Source organism: Portunus trituberculatus, chromosome 44 (genome assembly GCF_017591435.1).
Source record: "Portunus trituberculatus isolate SZX2019 chromosome 44, ASM1759143v1, whole genome shotgun sequence".
NCBI classification, from domain to species: domain Eukaryota; kingdom Metazoa; phylum Arthropoda; class Malacostraca; order Decapoda; family Portunidae; genus Portunus; species Portunus trituberculatus.
In genome coordinates this window covers 2,311,990-2,325,553 of record NC_059298.1, presented here as the reverse complement: position 1 = coordinate 2,325,553, position 13,564 = coordinate 2,311,990, and the positions used below count along the sequence as shown (strand labels likewise).

The 13,564-nt window shown below is 47.3% G+C and overlaps 1 protein-coding gene across 6 annotated transcripts in view; it reads right to left on the bottom strand.

Annotated features, from left to right (window-relative positions):
* LOC123518678 (protein PALS2-like) overlaps nt 1-13,361 on the bottom strand; it is a 27,685-nt gene extending 14,324 nt beyond the window's left edge. The window contains exons 1-3 of one of the 6 annotated variants that reach the window (XM_045279639.1): nt 12,028-13,361; nt 10,709-10,878; nt 1,296-1,448 (exon numbers count right to left, since the gene is read on the bottom strand). In XM_045279639.1, coding sequence (XP_045135574.1) covers nt 1,296-1,448; nt 10,709-10,878; nt 12,028-12,124 — 420 coding nt within the window. In that variant the 5' untranslated portion in view covers nt 12,125-13,361. Of the gene's footprint in view, nt 1-1,260; nt 1,449-1,991; nt 5,012-6,450; nt 6,606-10,708; nt 10,879-12,024 lie in introns of those variants that run through there. The other 5 variants (XM_045279640.1, XM_045279638.1, XM_045279644.1 and 2 more) reach the window with 5 other exon arrangements.
* Between the last annotated feature and the right edge of the window lie 203 nt (nt 13,362-13,564).

The following is a 13,564-nucleotide window of genomic DNA, read 5'->3' as shown; positions in this document are numbered from 1 at the left end:
CTAAATACACCACAAAATACACACTAAGAATATTCCATCACTAACTACAATATATACACAATAGCACTATATCACCTTAGGATAAAACTTAAAATCTACGTCACACGAGGTTAGCTTTTACACTTGACCAGTACCAGTCAGGTGTCTAGTAGTAGTATACTGTACGTCTAGGACATTTCACTACAGGTCCAGGGGATGGGAACGCTAAGGGAAGCACGCAACACCTTCATTCAAGCATCAACAGCCAAGAAGCAACACACGAGGAACAGGGAAGTGGTATTAGAAATTTAACGTGCAATAAACTTATCTCTCTGTTTTTCTCAATCTAAGGGTTATAATCACAAGGTTTTTGTTGTGGGCGTGCGAAGGTGTTTGTTACTGTGGGTCTTTGGGAGCAACGATGGTGCTCACTCTAGGTTGTGATAAGAGGAGGTGACGGTGTTAGCTTCCTTCACCGCCACAAACTCTTGGACACACCACACACACGCACTCTCTTTCTCTCTCTCTCTCTCTCTCTCTCTCTCTCTCTCTCTCTCTCTCTCTCTCACACATTTGCATCTTCCAACAGTCATTGCTATCACTTTCAGCACCATAACATCAATATTTTCATCACCAAACCATCACACATTCATCACTTTTGGCATTGTAATTGAAATACATGACATACCTCCGCTACACGTCAGACTCAGAGAGCGCCACAAGACACACACACACACACACACACACACACACACACACACACACACACACACACACACACACACACACACACACACACACACACACACACACACACACATATCGGGTCAACGTGTCGGGAGAGGCGTCAGTCACATGCATCACAACTCTACGGAAATCGAGGGAGGATGTTGGGATGGGAAGTAGTGATTAAGGTTTTGTCAACACCTTGTGTCAGATACGAAGGCCAACCATTACATCGTTCTCTACTGAGAGGTCAAAGAAGAGTTTGCCTGGAATTAGAATCTGCTCAGTATTTGCAAACATGACACCTTCCATCAATGAAATATGGAAAGTGCAGATGGTTGCAATGTAGCATATATAAATAAAGCGCTTGACAGGAGTAACCGTGGCACCATGTCTAGTAGTCTGCAGTGTGTTGGTGAAGACTGATGCAAGGAAGGTCAATAGACGCCTCAGGAACTACCAATAGAGGTGTTGCGGAACACTCTCATGCACACACTTTCCAACCCGATTGTGACGAGCAAGACTCAACAGGTGTACGACGGTTCTCGGGCTTACATAACGCCAGACTGAGCACACCCCAGTGGCCATACCAGCAGGTGGGGCCGCTGCAGGAGCTCGGCTAACTCTTGAGACGGCGCGCTGGTGGAGGCCTCGCACTGGAGGTGGAGCTGTGAGGCGAGCTTACTACTGCCGGTCGACACTGGCTCCACCACTCCTACTCCGTCCTCTAGCGTGTCCTGCACCTGCGGGTACGAGAGAAGGCAGATCAGTTAGCATACCGCTGTAGAATTGAGAAATGGAGTCGCGAAAGCACTAAACAAGCAGCATACAATGAAACCAAGAACGTTGCAAGTACTGGACAAGGCAACGCATTGCGATATGAAGTGCTGCAGGGAGATACTCTTTGCAGAACTTCTCATCACCTAAATGTACATTTAAATTTACAGAAATTCTACCACATACAACGTACTGTAGATTATGAAATGACGTATTCGTTTTGTTGGTAAAACACGCAGTGTTTTAAGTGGCTCATAGCGATAACTCAGAGCAAGAGTGGGATGGCGCCTCGACTGCATAATTAAATCATTTGCATATATGCACGTATGAGCGTGTGTATGTGTAAGTGTGTTGGTAGGTGGGAATGTGTGAAGGTGTGTCGCGCACTTTGATTGTAGTTTTTGGGAGCAGATGTCTAAACATTCCTCCAGATTCTTCTACGCTGATAATGCAAACTAATGTCCTCGATGTAGGGTGCGTGTTCCCTTCACCGTGCCCCGCTACCTTACCTCCACGGGCACCACCACAGTCTTGGGTTCGCGGCTGGACAGTTGGGAAGTGGAGGTGGAACTCATGACGATCAGCTCATAAATATTACGGAGTGAGCAACGAATGAGTCACCTTATCAGCTACCACGCGAATGTTTCTTTTTCTCCTTATATAGTTTCACTGGGCACGTATTTCCTGCTGGAGGGGAAACAAGTCACGTGGAAGGGGAAGGGAGGAGAGGAAGGGAAAGACAGAGAAAAGGCACTTGTCCGTACACACACTCGGCTCCGGCACGACTACAGGTGCTTCAGAGAACGTGATGTTTTGACTGGTAACCATAGTGACAGGCCCTCGGCGGGCCACACTCGGCGCCAAGCATGTGTAACAGTAAATACCGACTTCCTCAGGCGAAGATGGGGGGATTGAAAGGAATACAGAGCGAGGAGAAGGGCTGTTAAGAGAACGAGGAAGGGCGGCACAGGAAGATGACAATAGTGCGAAACGAGAATAGCGTTACCAACAAAGACTCACGTAAACACCCCTCCCGTCATACTAGGTTAACTGTGTCACGTGTGTGTGTGAGAGAGGGAGAGGGGTGGCCGTCACCTTCAGCCGTTAACTGTAAGTAAATCTTTTCCATCAACTTTTAAACACAGACAAAGTAGTGTAATAGAAGAAACTTCCTAATTGCACAGCCGAGTGGTTCCTGCGTCACCTGGCCAGACAGCACAGGTGCGAGTTGGGTGGATGAGCGTCATACGTACTCACCTCGGTAGGCTCGCCCACCAGCAAGTACAGCACGTTGTCAGTGTCCACCAGGACGCTGAGGGGGCTGTACGGCTCCATTGGAGGGAGGGGCCGCCCCTCCTCAGGCTATGGGGCTGACACAACTCTCTCCCGGCCGACCAAATGTAGTGCACGTGTTGTTCTCAAGCTGGCTGCTGCACGGCGCTCATGGGTGATGCAAGTGCCTCGCAGCCACGACGTTTACGGCATTGTTGTTGCTCCGCCTCGCCATAATACACTTTCAGGGAAATCACATTTAGGCTTTCTCTCTCGCGAGTACTGCCTACACTTGTCTTATTTTTGCGATTTTTTTCCCCACTGGCAATTGATGTAAATGACCAGCGAATGGCGGGGACGTGACGCTAATTAGATTAATGTCAAATAAAAAATAAACAAATGTTAATTTACACACTGGCGCATCGTAAAGTTGACGCCACTCATTGGTGTAGTCACGCACTGCCACCGTCTTGAGGAGTCCTGCAAATGGCACGTCCTGCTGTAAGTCGCACCGCCACCTCCCGTCCCCTCCCGGTCCACCCACGGCAAAGGTCACCGCTCTCACTGACTACACGACCTTGCTGGTGCTGCACCACATCTTGGACATGTGCGATGTGAGGCATTTAATTCACTCACCGTCACCACCAGGCACAACGCGACACCACTGCTGTCACCATTTGAGCGTCACACTTTATAAGAAAACACACCTACATCACCATCGCCACCAGCGTCACCACTACCACAGCTAGTTGTCACCAGCAAAACGCAAAAAGAAGGTTAGCGGCTCCTTCTGTGTGTCAGACGTGAAGGAGTTGCTTGTGGCCTGCAGGGAAGAGTAAGACTGAAAGTGAATGCTTGGGGCTGAGGCTGGCCGCTGCCGTTCCCGTCATCGTCACCGCCACCACCGCCGCCGCCGCTGTGGTGCACGGGCCAGGAAAACCTATAGGTGCTGTCTGGTCAGCGGAAGGTGGGGGGAGGCGGATGGCAGAGTGTGCAGGTATGAGCGATGTAGTGTTGGGAGTACAGAGGGCGTTGGTGGGTGAGCAGAGTGGTGAAGGAAGTGGAGGAGTCTGTGCTTGTATCAGAGGAGTGGAGGAGCTGGAGGAGTGGCGGCGGCGGGTCTGGGGCCAGGATGGGAAAGGCTGTTGACCATTTGCAAGTTCCCAGTGTGGCTCATTAAGTTAGATATTTGCTTCCGTTGCCTCAAGCTGTACCAGGCTGAGGTGGACTATGGTGGTTCTTGTGATAGCTAGCGATGGTAAAACTAATGTAACTTTGTAATCCAGATCGTTATGAGGCGTGTCACAGGGTTCAGTCCATGAAAGGTAAGAGGGCAGCATACGTCTGGTGGCCATAGACCTTCTGTCACTCCCCTTCAGCTGACCCACTGACACGGACTGATGTTCCGTGCAGCTGTGGCCTGTGTGGGAGGAAGGTGAACTGCAGGGTGGGAGGAACTCCTCCCATGGGGGAGGGAGGGGGGTTCACCAAACAGGCAACACTTGCGGGGAACCACAGATATAGCCTGGCGGAGCTGCTAGGTAGGCTGGGTGCGGCCGTGGCCCCGGGAGGTACGTACTGACGGTGGTGGTGGCCTCACACCGTCTGTTGGTAACCCGCCACTCTAAAGGCCAACCGGACCCTAGTGTTCGTCGTCACTGTTGCAAGTAGGCTCAGTTCAGTCAGCGTTGCAACGTCCACTGGTCTCCTTCCTCAGATTTTTCTCATTTCCTTGGGAACTTATAGATATGTGGCCACGTGACCCTGCCTCGCACGCCACGAAGGTGAAATACAGGTTGTCGCAAGGCACGGCAGCCGTGGACGACCATAGGACTGTCTTGACGCGGCGTGTGAGCGGTGTGTGAAGCAGCCCAGCCACTACTGCCAAGGGACAACAACTTCTGTCACAGCCTCGCCTGATGCGTCCTTTAAGTTGCAACTCATGTGTGCATTTGTGCGTCAGTGCATGTAGTGTGTCAGTGGCGGAGAGCAGCGTGAGGTGTGTGGGAGGTGGGGTGTAAGGCATTAGCGGTGAGAAGACGGGGCGGTGCAAGTGAGGATGAGGGGGAGTGATGATTGAGAAGTAGTATGTGTGAGGGTGTGCAGTGATGTGCATGGAGCAGTTGCAGCGCTCTCAAGGCCAGGCAGCGACAGCAACAACAATATGAGCAACGAAAACGACCATCAACGGTGACTCTTTTATACACAAGCAGCGACAAAATGGGAGGAAGAGTGGCTGATTTTTCCTACTTTTCCTTTTTTTTTTTTTTTTTGACTGGAGTGATCTTTAAGAAACAACTCTCACTCTCTCTCTCTCTCTCTCTCTCTCTCTCTCTCTCTCTCTCATTGCAATGAGTGCGCTTAGCTTGACACGCCCCGTGACTTGGGTCCTTGCCTCTATCAGGGAGGAGTGGACGAAGCTGGATTCGTCCTCGTCATCTCTCTGGTCTGTGCTCACTTTCATTACACCCTAGCCGCGGGTTGTTCACGCCGCCCTCCCAAGGAAATAAGACACACCAGATAACCACACCACTTATCCTCACCACCTCCATCGCAACAGGACAAGACACACCACATCACCATTACATATATTCATACACCACGATGCAGAACTACAACGCGCCACACCACACCATACTACTTCGATATCCACATTTCCTTACACCAACAGGACACTATATACTAATCCACATCACCATTACTCTTCTCCCACCCTCAAACTCACCACACAAAACCGCACCATCACACCTGCTCGTGTCGTAACACACCATATTCCCTCACTTCGTCCTCAACCTCACCACAGTACACCACATCCCACGCTCCATCACACCCCTAGCAGACCAATCCATCATAATGACATTTATAGCGCGTGATTCATCTATCCGTCCCACCTGAACACCACATTCTCTAAGTGAGAGGGAGAGGGAGAGGGATGGAGCAAGGCGAACGTTCCCCCTTCACCTGGCCCGGGGTAGCTCCTCCTTGTTCCTCATCCGGTGAAGTGAGACAAAGTTGATGGAAATGTTGCTTCCGTCTGAGTCTCTCCGCGTTTAAGTCACCGACACACACAAAGGCAGGGGTTGAATAAAGTTTATAAGTTAGGGTACGGACGCCTCTTCCTTGTCTTACCTCCTTGACCCACAGAGGCGAGCGGAAGAGTGGAGGAATGTGAGTACATCTATCGAATCACAAACACGTCTTACAATTTCAGTATATATGCAAACCAAGTGTTTGTACGTAAATGTGTGTACATATGTGTGTGTGTGTGTGTATCGAGGCTGCTTTTGTGGTGACGTCACGCCGCCCCTGTCCCAACACTTCTCCGTCAGGGTTTTGGAACAACTTTTTTTTATTTTCTGTGGATGGAAGTGTAGATTCCCCATTGCGTTGTAGGGAACAATTATCTCCACAGTCCATCAGATCAATGAAACGCTCATTAATCACACCGGGACGTATTTTTAAAGAACTGAATTATTGCGAGAAATTGACATACGAGATAGAGCAAAAATAGACGAAGAGAAGATGGGCAGAGTGTGGCACGGGGTGAGACAGACACACTAACACACCCTATATATTCCTCTTGGCTGTCCCTGAGAGCAAAAACCTCATCCTCACCACATCCCACGTCCTCTGATACCACCAGGAGCACCAGAGCGAGGCGGTGAGCACTACGGGAACAGGGGTGAAGCGCCTTACCTGAAATGGTGCTGAAGTGAAACGGAACAGTGAGGTGAGGGAGAAAGAACAACAGAGGCCCGAGCGCTTCGACTTGGTGTCTGCCGCCGCCCCTCACCTCACCTGAGCCACGCCGTACCTGTGTCGCCGCGAGATGCCACATGCCGCTAGATCCTCACTCTCACCGCATCGCCGGTCTATTTTTTTTTTTTCGTGCTTACTTAATTCGCACCAGCGCACATTTGAAATATGCATCACGTAAAGGCATCATCTACACGAAAGGATGAACGGGAACACGAGGGAGGTGATGGGGTTTGCAGTGAGCAGGACCATGCAGGGCGTCGTGTTCAAGGCGGGGCGAGGCGGTTGCCGGAGTTAAATGGTAGCTTCATACACATTCACAAACACACACACATACACACACACACACACACACACACACACACACACAACTCTTGGATGTCGGTTGTACACATGCAGTGCTGACCGCCATGCAAATGAAGCTGATCATGTGTTACTCTGAATTCCCTTCAACTGCTGACGTCACTCAGGAATTTGGTAACATTGTCTTCAGAACAGCGTCTCCGAGGCTCTGTGTGATCCCCCTCCACCATAGACCCGCCACGGGAGTCAGATGTGGCAACGGTGCACGTGTCAGGGAGAGGGAGGAAGTGTGAAGGCTCTATACGCGTCAGATTTCTTTATGAGGAGAGTGCCTCGTGATCTGTCACTGCCCTCCTCCCTGACCAAGAACTGTTCTCCCATAATTAGTGAAGACTGCGGTCACACACCCTTACATCCCTCTCAATGCTCTGATATTAGCAGGAAGTCCAGTAGGCCCCCCAGTAGAGTCCTCCTCCCCCTCCCCCGTGTGTATCCCCCTAGGGTGAGGAGTGGCCAAACAGGTGCGTCCCAGCCCATCGCGGCGCACATCCCACACCACTGTCCTTTAAACACCCACTTCCTTCCTTCCTTCCTTCCTTCCTTGCTGCTTGCCACTCACATTCACTTCCTCTCCCGCTCTCCTGCCACTTTCCTTTTTCGTTTGCCCTTCTTTCGTGCTAGTAATGACGATTTGTAGCAGTGACCAGTCCAAACAGAACAAGAAACCCACATTATAAGTCTTTCTGCTAACTCAATTTGTTCCTGTATTCTCTTCGTTTATGTTCCTCTTCCAGTTGTAAACGTCTCGCTCCTTGTTATCCTTTGTGATTTTTTTTCCACCACTTTCTCTTCTTTTACTATCCTACTCCTGTTATTTTAGATTAGACAGTGCAGCTTCTAACAAGCAGTCCTGTGAGGCCCAGTGAGTCTATTGATTGCTCTTTGTCATTCCTTTGTGATCATCCACCTCCTTTTGCAACGTTTCACTTGTATTTCTTTCCCATTATCTACAGAGCTAGGTGGAATGCTAATAACACGCGCCATCGCCATCATAAAGCATACCATCACACTATTTTTTTTTTCGTTAGCCTGTCTCTTGTTATTCTCCCTCTTCTTTCCTCTTCCACCTGAAGCCTGTGTTTGCCTCTGTCTAATACCCTCGTGACGGGTGTATTGTCAACACATTCCCAGGTGCTGACGGAAAGCTGGTCTGGGGAGAGAGGCGAGGGAGGAGCAAGGGCTAGTGGGCTCGGAGGGAGGGAAGGAGGGAGTGGAGGCTGCCAATGGTGATGGACGATGATGATGATAGGGAGGTTGGTGGTGATATGTTGTTGTGTTCACTAATGATGATGCTGACAGTGATGTTGTTGTTGTTGTTACTGTTGTTGTTGTTGTTGTTGTTCGTCCATGATGACGTCTTTGTGGTGGGCGTGTTGTAGAGAATAGCGATGGTGTTGATAAAAACCTAAGTGTTTGAAGGACAAAGGAAGGAGTAGAGGTAGAGAAGGAACAAGAGGAGTAGGAGGAGGAGGACAAGGGGACAAGGGGGGGTGAGGGAGAAGATGCTGGAGGAGCTAAAAATAAAGGTGAAGTATAGACCTACGTATATCGAGGACGCTTTGAGGAAGAGGAAGGTTAAGTAAAGGACTAAGGATGAGAAAGGGAAGCTAAGCGAAGAAAGAGACGTAAGAGGAGAAAGAGGATGTGAAAGACAAAAAAAGGTAAAAATATAAATAAAAAGTAAGACGAAGCGTTGAAGGAGAGAGAAAAGACAAGGAAAGGAGGAGGATGAAAATAAGGTAGAGAAGGAAAAGAAAGAAGAGAAAGAGGAAGAGAAGGTGGAGGAAGCTGTTGTTTACATCATTACTTCTGGTTCCTGCCTACCGGTGACTCAAGTAAACACTTCTGATTTACGGAGGAGGGCGTTTTGCTGCTGCTCCTCCTCCTCCTCCTCCTCCTCCCACACCAGTTCCCGCTCCCTCCCCCCTTCTCCCTTTCCCTCCTGCTCCTCGTCCTCCTCCTCCTCCTCCTCCTCCAATAAACCTTTTCACTTCCTAAAATATCTCCTTGACTGAGCCAATCTGATATTGATTTCATAATTCTTCGTGATTCAGCAGTCTTTAGGAGCGACAACGTGACGCCAGTATTATTGAACTAACCTATTATAACTTCGTTTTCTTTTTCACTCTGTATCCTTGACTATCTTAAGTGATTATGATTTTGTTCCTAAAGTGCCGGAAAAAAAAGAATCCAATCAGTATACTAAAATGTCTTTCTTCGCTTCTACAGTATCTATTTTTAATGGTGTAGGTCGTGACAAGTCCAATACTGCTTGTCTTTCTTTCATACCCCCTTCTGTTCCCTTCTTTCCGTAACCTATAACCTCTCTCACACAAACACAGTCAGTCAATACACTAAAAATCTCTCCCACTCCGCCTCCGATATCGTACAATACATCTCGCACTTGAATCAACGTAGCTCATCACATTCTCCCACTCACCAGAAGTCAATACTGCTTGTTCCTCCTTTGTGTTCCCTTGTGTTCCCTTCTCTCCGTAGACTAACACCTCTTACCGAAAAAAAAAAATAAATAATACACTAAAACGTCTCCCAATTCATCTTTAATAAACAAAGTTGCTTGTTCTTCCTTTTACATTCCTATGTTCTCTACCCTCCTTACCCTAACACCTTCACCTCTCCAGACTCTTACCGGCTTGAAGCACTTTACTCCAGCCAGTCTCTCTGCCTCCAATATCAGTTTTCTGTAATTCTCCTCATCACAGCCTCGTCCCCTGTATACCCCGCCTCGTCTTACATCCACTCTTCATATTGCACAGACCAACGTCACCACGGAGAGGACAGCAAGCCTCGTCCTTATGTAGCAGGTCAATAAATGTGATGCACTCCCAAGGCTTGTGTGTGCGTGTGTGTGTGTGTGTGTGTGTGTGTGTGTGTGTGTGTAATTATGTTAGGTATTCTAGCGTTGAAGAAAGATGAGGTAAACAGTATTATTATTAGTATTTTGGTTTGAGACGACGTTGCATCTCTCTCTCTCTCTCTCTCTCTCTCTCTCTCTCTCTCTCTCTCTCTCTCTCTCTCTCTCTCGAATTATGGTATGAGTCACCCTCAAAAATAAAGTGTAAAAAGTCCCATTTTCTATCACGCGCCGCTGCTGCAGAGAGAAGAAAACAGTGCCGCTCAGCATTCGCTTTCTACTGAGAGACGAGCGAGACTACGACCACTCTAAGCCGCATTATCAGTAGTAAGGCTTCCAGAGCTGCTTTGAAGACGATGGCAGCACACGGGAGTTGGAAAAAAAGAGAGCAAGAACAAAGAGATTACTAGATATTACATCAGAACAACGTAAAATTACGCAGGGAGAACATAATATGATATCAAGAGACTTGTGTAAGTAAAGCGAGATTATGAGGTGTAGGAGTAATGATGTGATAGAATACATACATAGATTGTCGCTTTTGTACAACCATTAGTTACTAAAAAGAACTTAATGTAATACTGAAACGTTTCTCATAACGACTATTTTTCAAGGGCACGAAGATCAATAGTCACATTCTGCAGAAATATGTATTTTTTCGCCATTGATGATGTTGAATCCTTATTAAAATCACCAGAATAGTAGTAGTAGTAGTAATAGTAGGTGTAGTAGTAGTAATAATAATAATAGTAATAATAATAATAATAATAATAATAATAATAATAATAATAATAACCCCTGTTACTTCAATTACAGTCTTCTAAAAGTAATGGAGAAGTAAACGCTGATATTGCACAAATACTTTACGTAGAATGTGGCTCTGGATGAATCATGAGTGAGAGAATAAGACGCAGTAAGGTGAACACTAGTGGAGCATGAGTACTTAGGTCACTTACTCACCTTGATCAGCGCTTTCATGATGGGCGAGTCCATAAGGCCGCGGAGGAAGAGGAGATCAGTGGGGTCGAGACTGCATGATGACTCCTCGCCTTGCCCTTTGGGGGGTCCTGCTGCCTCCGGTGCGTGGCTGGTGCTGCTGCTGCTGGATCCCTTCTGTCCTCCACCATACACTGCGAAACAAGGCGTATTAGTTCACGCACTCCAATCTCGCCACCAACCGTGTCCGCACTCACTCATGTTTATTCTCTGGACTGTGTGAGCACTGTACTAACGTCCTCTCCTCATCGCTGCTATAGAGGAAATGGTACAAATGTGAGCCATCACCGTTATTAATCTTCATGTCATGTATCTTGGGTTTTGTTTCCCATTTGTATTCTAATTACACCAACATTTGCATATTATTTTATTAGTTGTATGTCTGTATACAACTGCTACTTCAATTCATCTCCATGTGATGCATCTTGAGTTTTGTTTGCCTATGTCTACTACAACCGCTCTCATATATGCATATATTTTTGTTCATTTGTTGTATGTATGTGTCATGGCGTAGTAGAAACAAGGACAGGCGAAAGTTACAAGAGAGAGCTACCTCCTCTTCTGAAAAACTACCTTGAGCCAAGACTGAACTCACAACCTTTCTGCCACGAACCGGGCGCAGCCATCCTACCCTCGCGTGCCACAGTGACGCACCACTGTCATATGAGAGGAGCTTGTCTCTTTCTTATGTAAGACTGATTCTGGCTAAGGGAAACAAAAGATGGAAAAAAGTAAAAGAAAAAAAGCCCACTGAAGGTGAATCTTTCACAAGTGTATTGTTAAAAAAACAGGTAAAATTATTGGACTTGTAGTAATAACATCATAATTACACTGTCAGATAGAGTCACGAATGAATGGGAAATATTTTTGTGATTATTTGTTTATATGTTTATTAATGAAGTATTTTCTTTTCATTGTAGCTTACTTGTCTATCTGAGTGGAGGAAACGTTTATCTATTTGTTTATCCATTCATTTGTTTGTTTATTTAGATTAATTTGCTTATACATGTCATGGAAGGCAAAAGGAATGTAAGCAGAGATAACTTGCTGTTTGTTGCTGTAAGGCTCTGAGAGGCAGAAAACAAGATTTTACAAGATGTCATAATGAAACTGAACAGAGTAACTTTGTTCGCGCCCTTAACTTAACCTTAGCATATACAAACAATACAAATAGCATTAACATTAGGAGCGCGTCAATTCTTAGTGTGTGGGTGTGTGTAGGTAGAGTGACAGGAAGCATGCAATCAGGAGAAGGAATGAACATATTGTTGTGCTATTACCACCTTCCTGCTGTTGCTGCTGCTGCGTCTTAGACACGGGCACAGCCTCCAGGGACTGTAGCAGGAGAGCGCGATCCTGCTCCCTGTTCAGCACCACCATCGTTTCCTGGTGTCTTCTTCACCTTTCCTTCAGTCTAATGAGTCCACAGCTCTCCTCCCGTCATCACAGTCACAGTTCACAGCCCTTGATGTGTTTCTTTCCAATAAGTGTCTTGTTCTGATATCCAGGAAAGATGCAATGTTCTCTCCTAAACTCTCTCTTTTTTTATTGTTTAACTTTTAGGGTTTGTTTTGGTATGTGATTCTGCACATGTCCACGCCTTGACTTGCTGTATTCCGTTTGCCACAATTCCACCGTACTCAGAAGCACGTCACACTTGGCGGGCACGGCATGACGTCACTAACTGCGATGTAGGCAAGTGCAGGAACGCGTGGATGTCAGTCATTCACAGGCTGTCTCTTTTTAAACCACTTGAAGCGTATATATTTCCAGAGCACCGTTTAAAATTTATCTTAGTAACAGTTCAACAGATAAAGCTCCACTGTTTAATATCTCTCTTTCTTGAAAACAGACATATGTAAAGTCAAATACGCTTTTTTTTTTTTTAATGAACAACATGAATCATACTATTACAACTTGTCATGGAATAGTATGTACTATCTCACTTGATGACTGAAGTGAAACAAAACAGCAAGCTCCAGATAGGGTCCAGAGAGTCCGGAGAGTCACTAGCACCGTCACGGAGCCGCTGTCACGTAGCAGTCCACCTCGTAAAGACTGTGAGTCCGAGTCAAAGCAGCGGACGTCTCCACACGTGTTCCTTCACGGCGGCTTACCAGCCATATGGTTCCCCTAAAGCCGGTCCGATCTAGCTACTGCGGTTATTGATTTTCGGTGATGCTCAAGATCATCTCTCCAGCCTCCTCCTCTTACTCTCGCCCTCGGTTTTCATCGTCGCCTCCCTCCTCCCGTAGCTGAAGCCCTCTCGTCACTACTAGAGTGTCTGTATTGATCTGTCACCGCACGTAACTTATGGTGTCCAGGACCTGAGGTGCCATCACAATGCCGTCTGGCCTCAGACTCCCCTCTCCACGCCTGGTGTTAGTCTGCGGGTTTGTTTTCCTCTCTAATTATTTACTGTTGTATCATATCGCAGCAAACAGGTAGTGGAGCTTCCTTCCTTCCTTTCTGCTATTGGTTTCCAGGTCGACACTTGCTATTACGTGTGTGTTTTGCGTTTTCTGGGAAGGAGAGGGACCCACGTGGCCTATGGCGGCGCCTTATGCATAATAAGGATGGGGACACACGACGGCAGGACTTTCCTGTGGGCGTGAGTGATCAGCCTCGCTAGTCAGACTGGCTGGCCTCTTCTTGCCCTCCGCCCACTCTCTTGCTCACCCACTAACTCTCACATCCCTCATATACCTAACAATATCGCACCCATCCCAAGGCTTTGTACCATACATAAAGAATGTTAACAACATAAATATTTGCTGGTTATCAAGCGGAATAGCGGTATTTCATGAGTAGAAGTTGTGT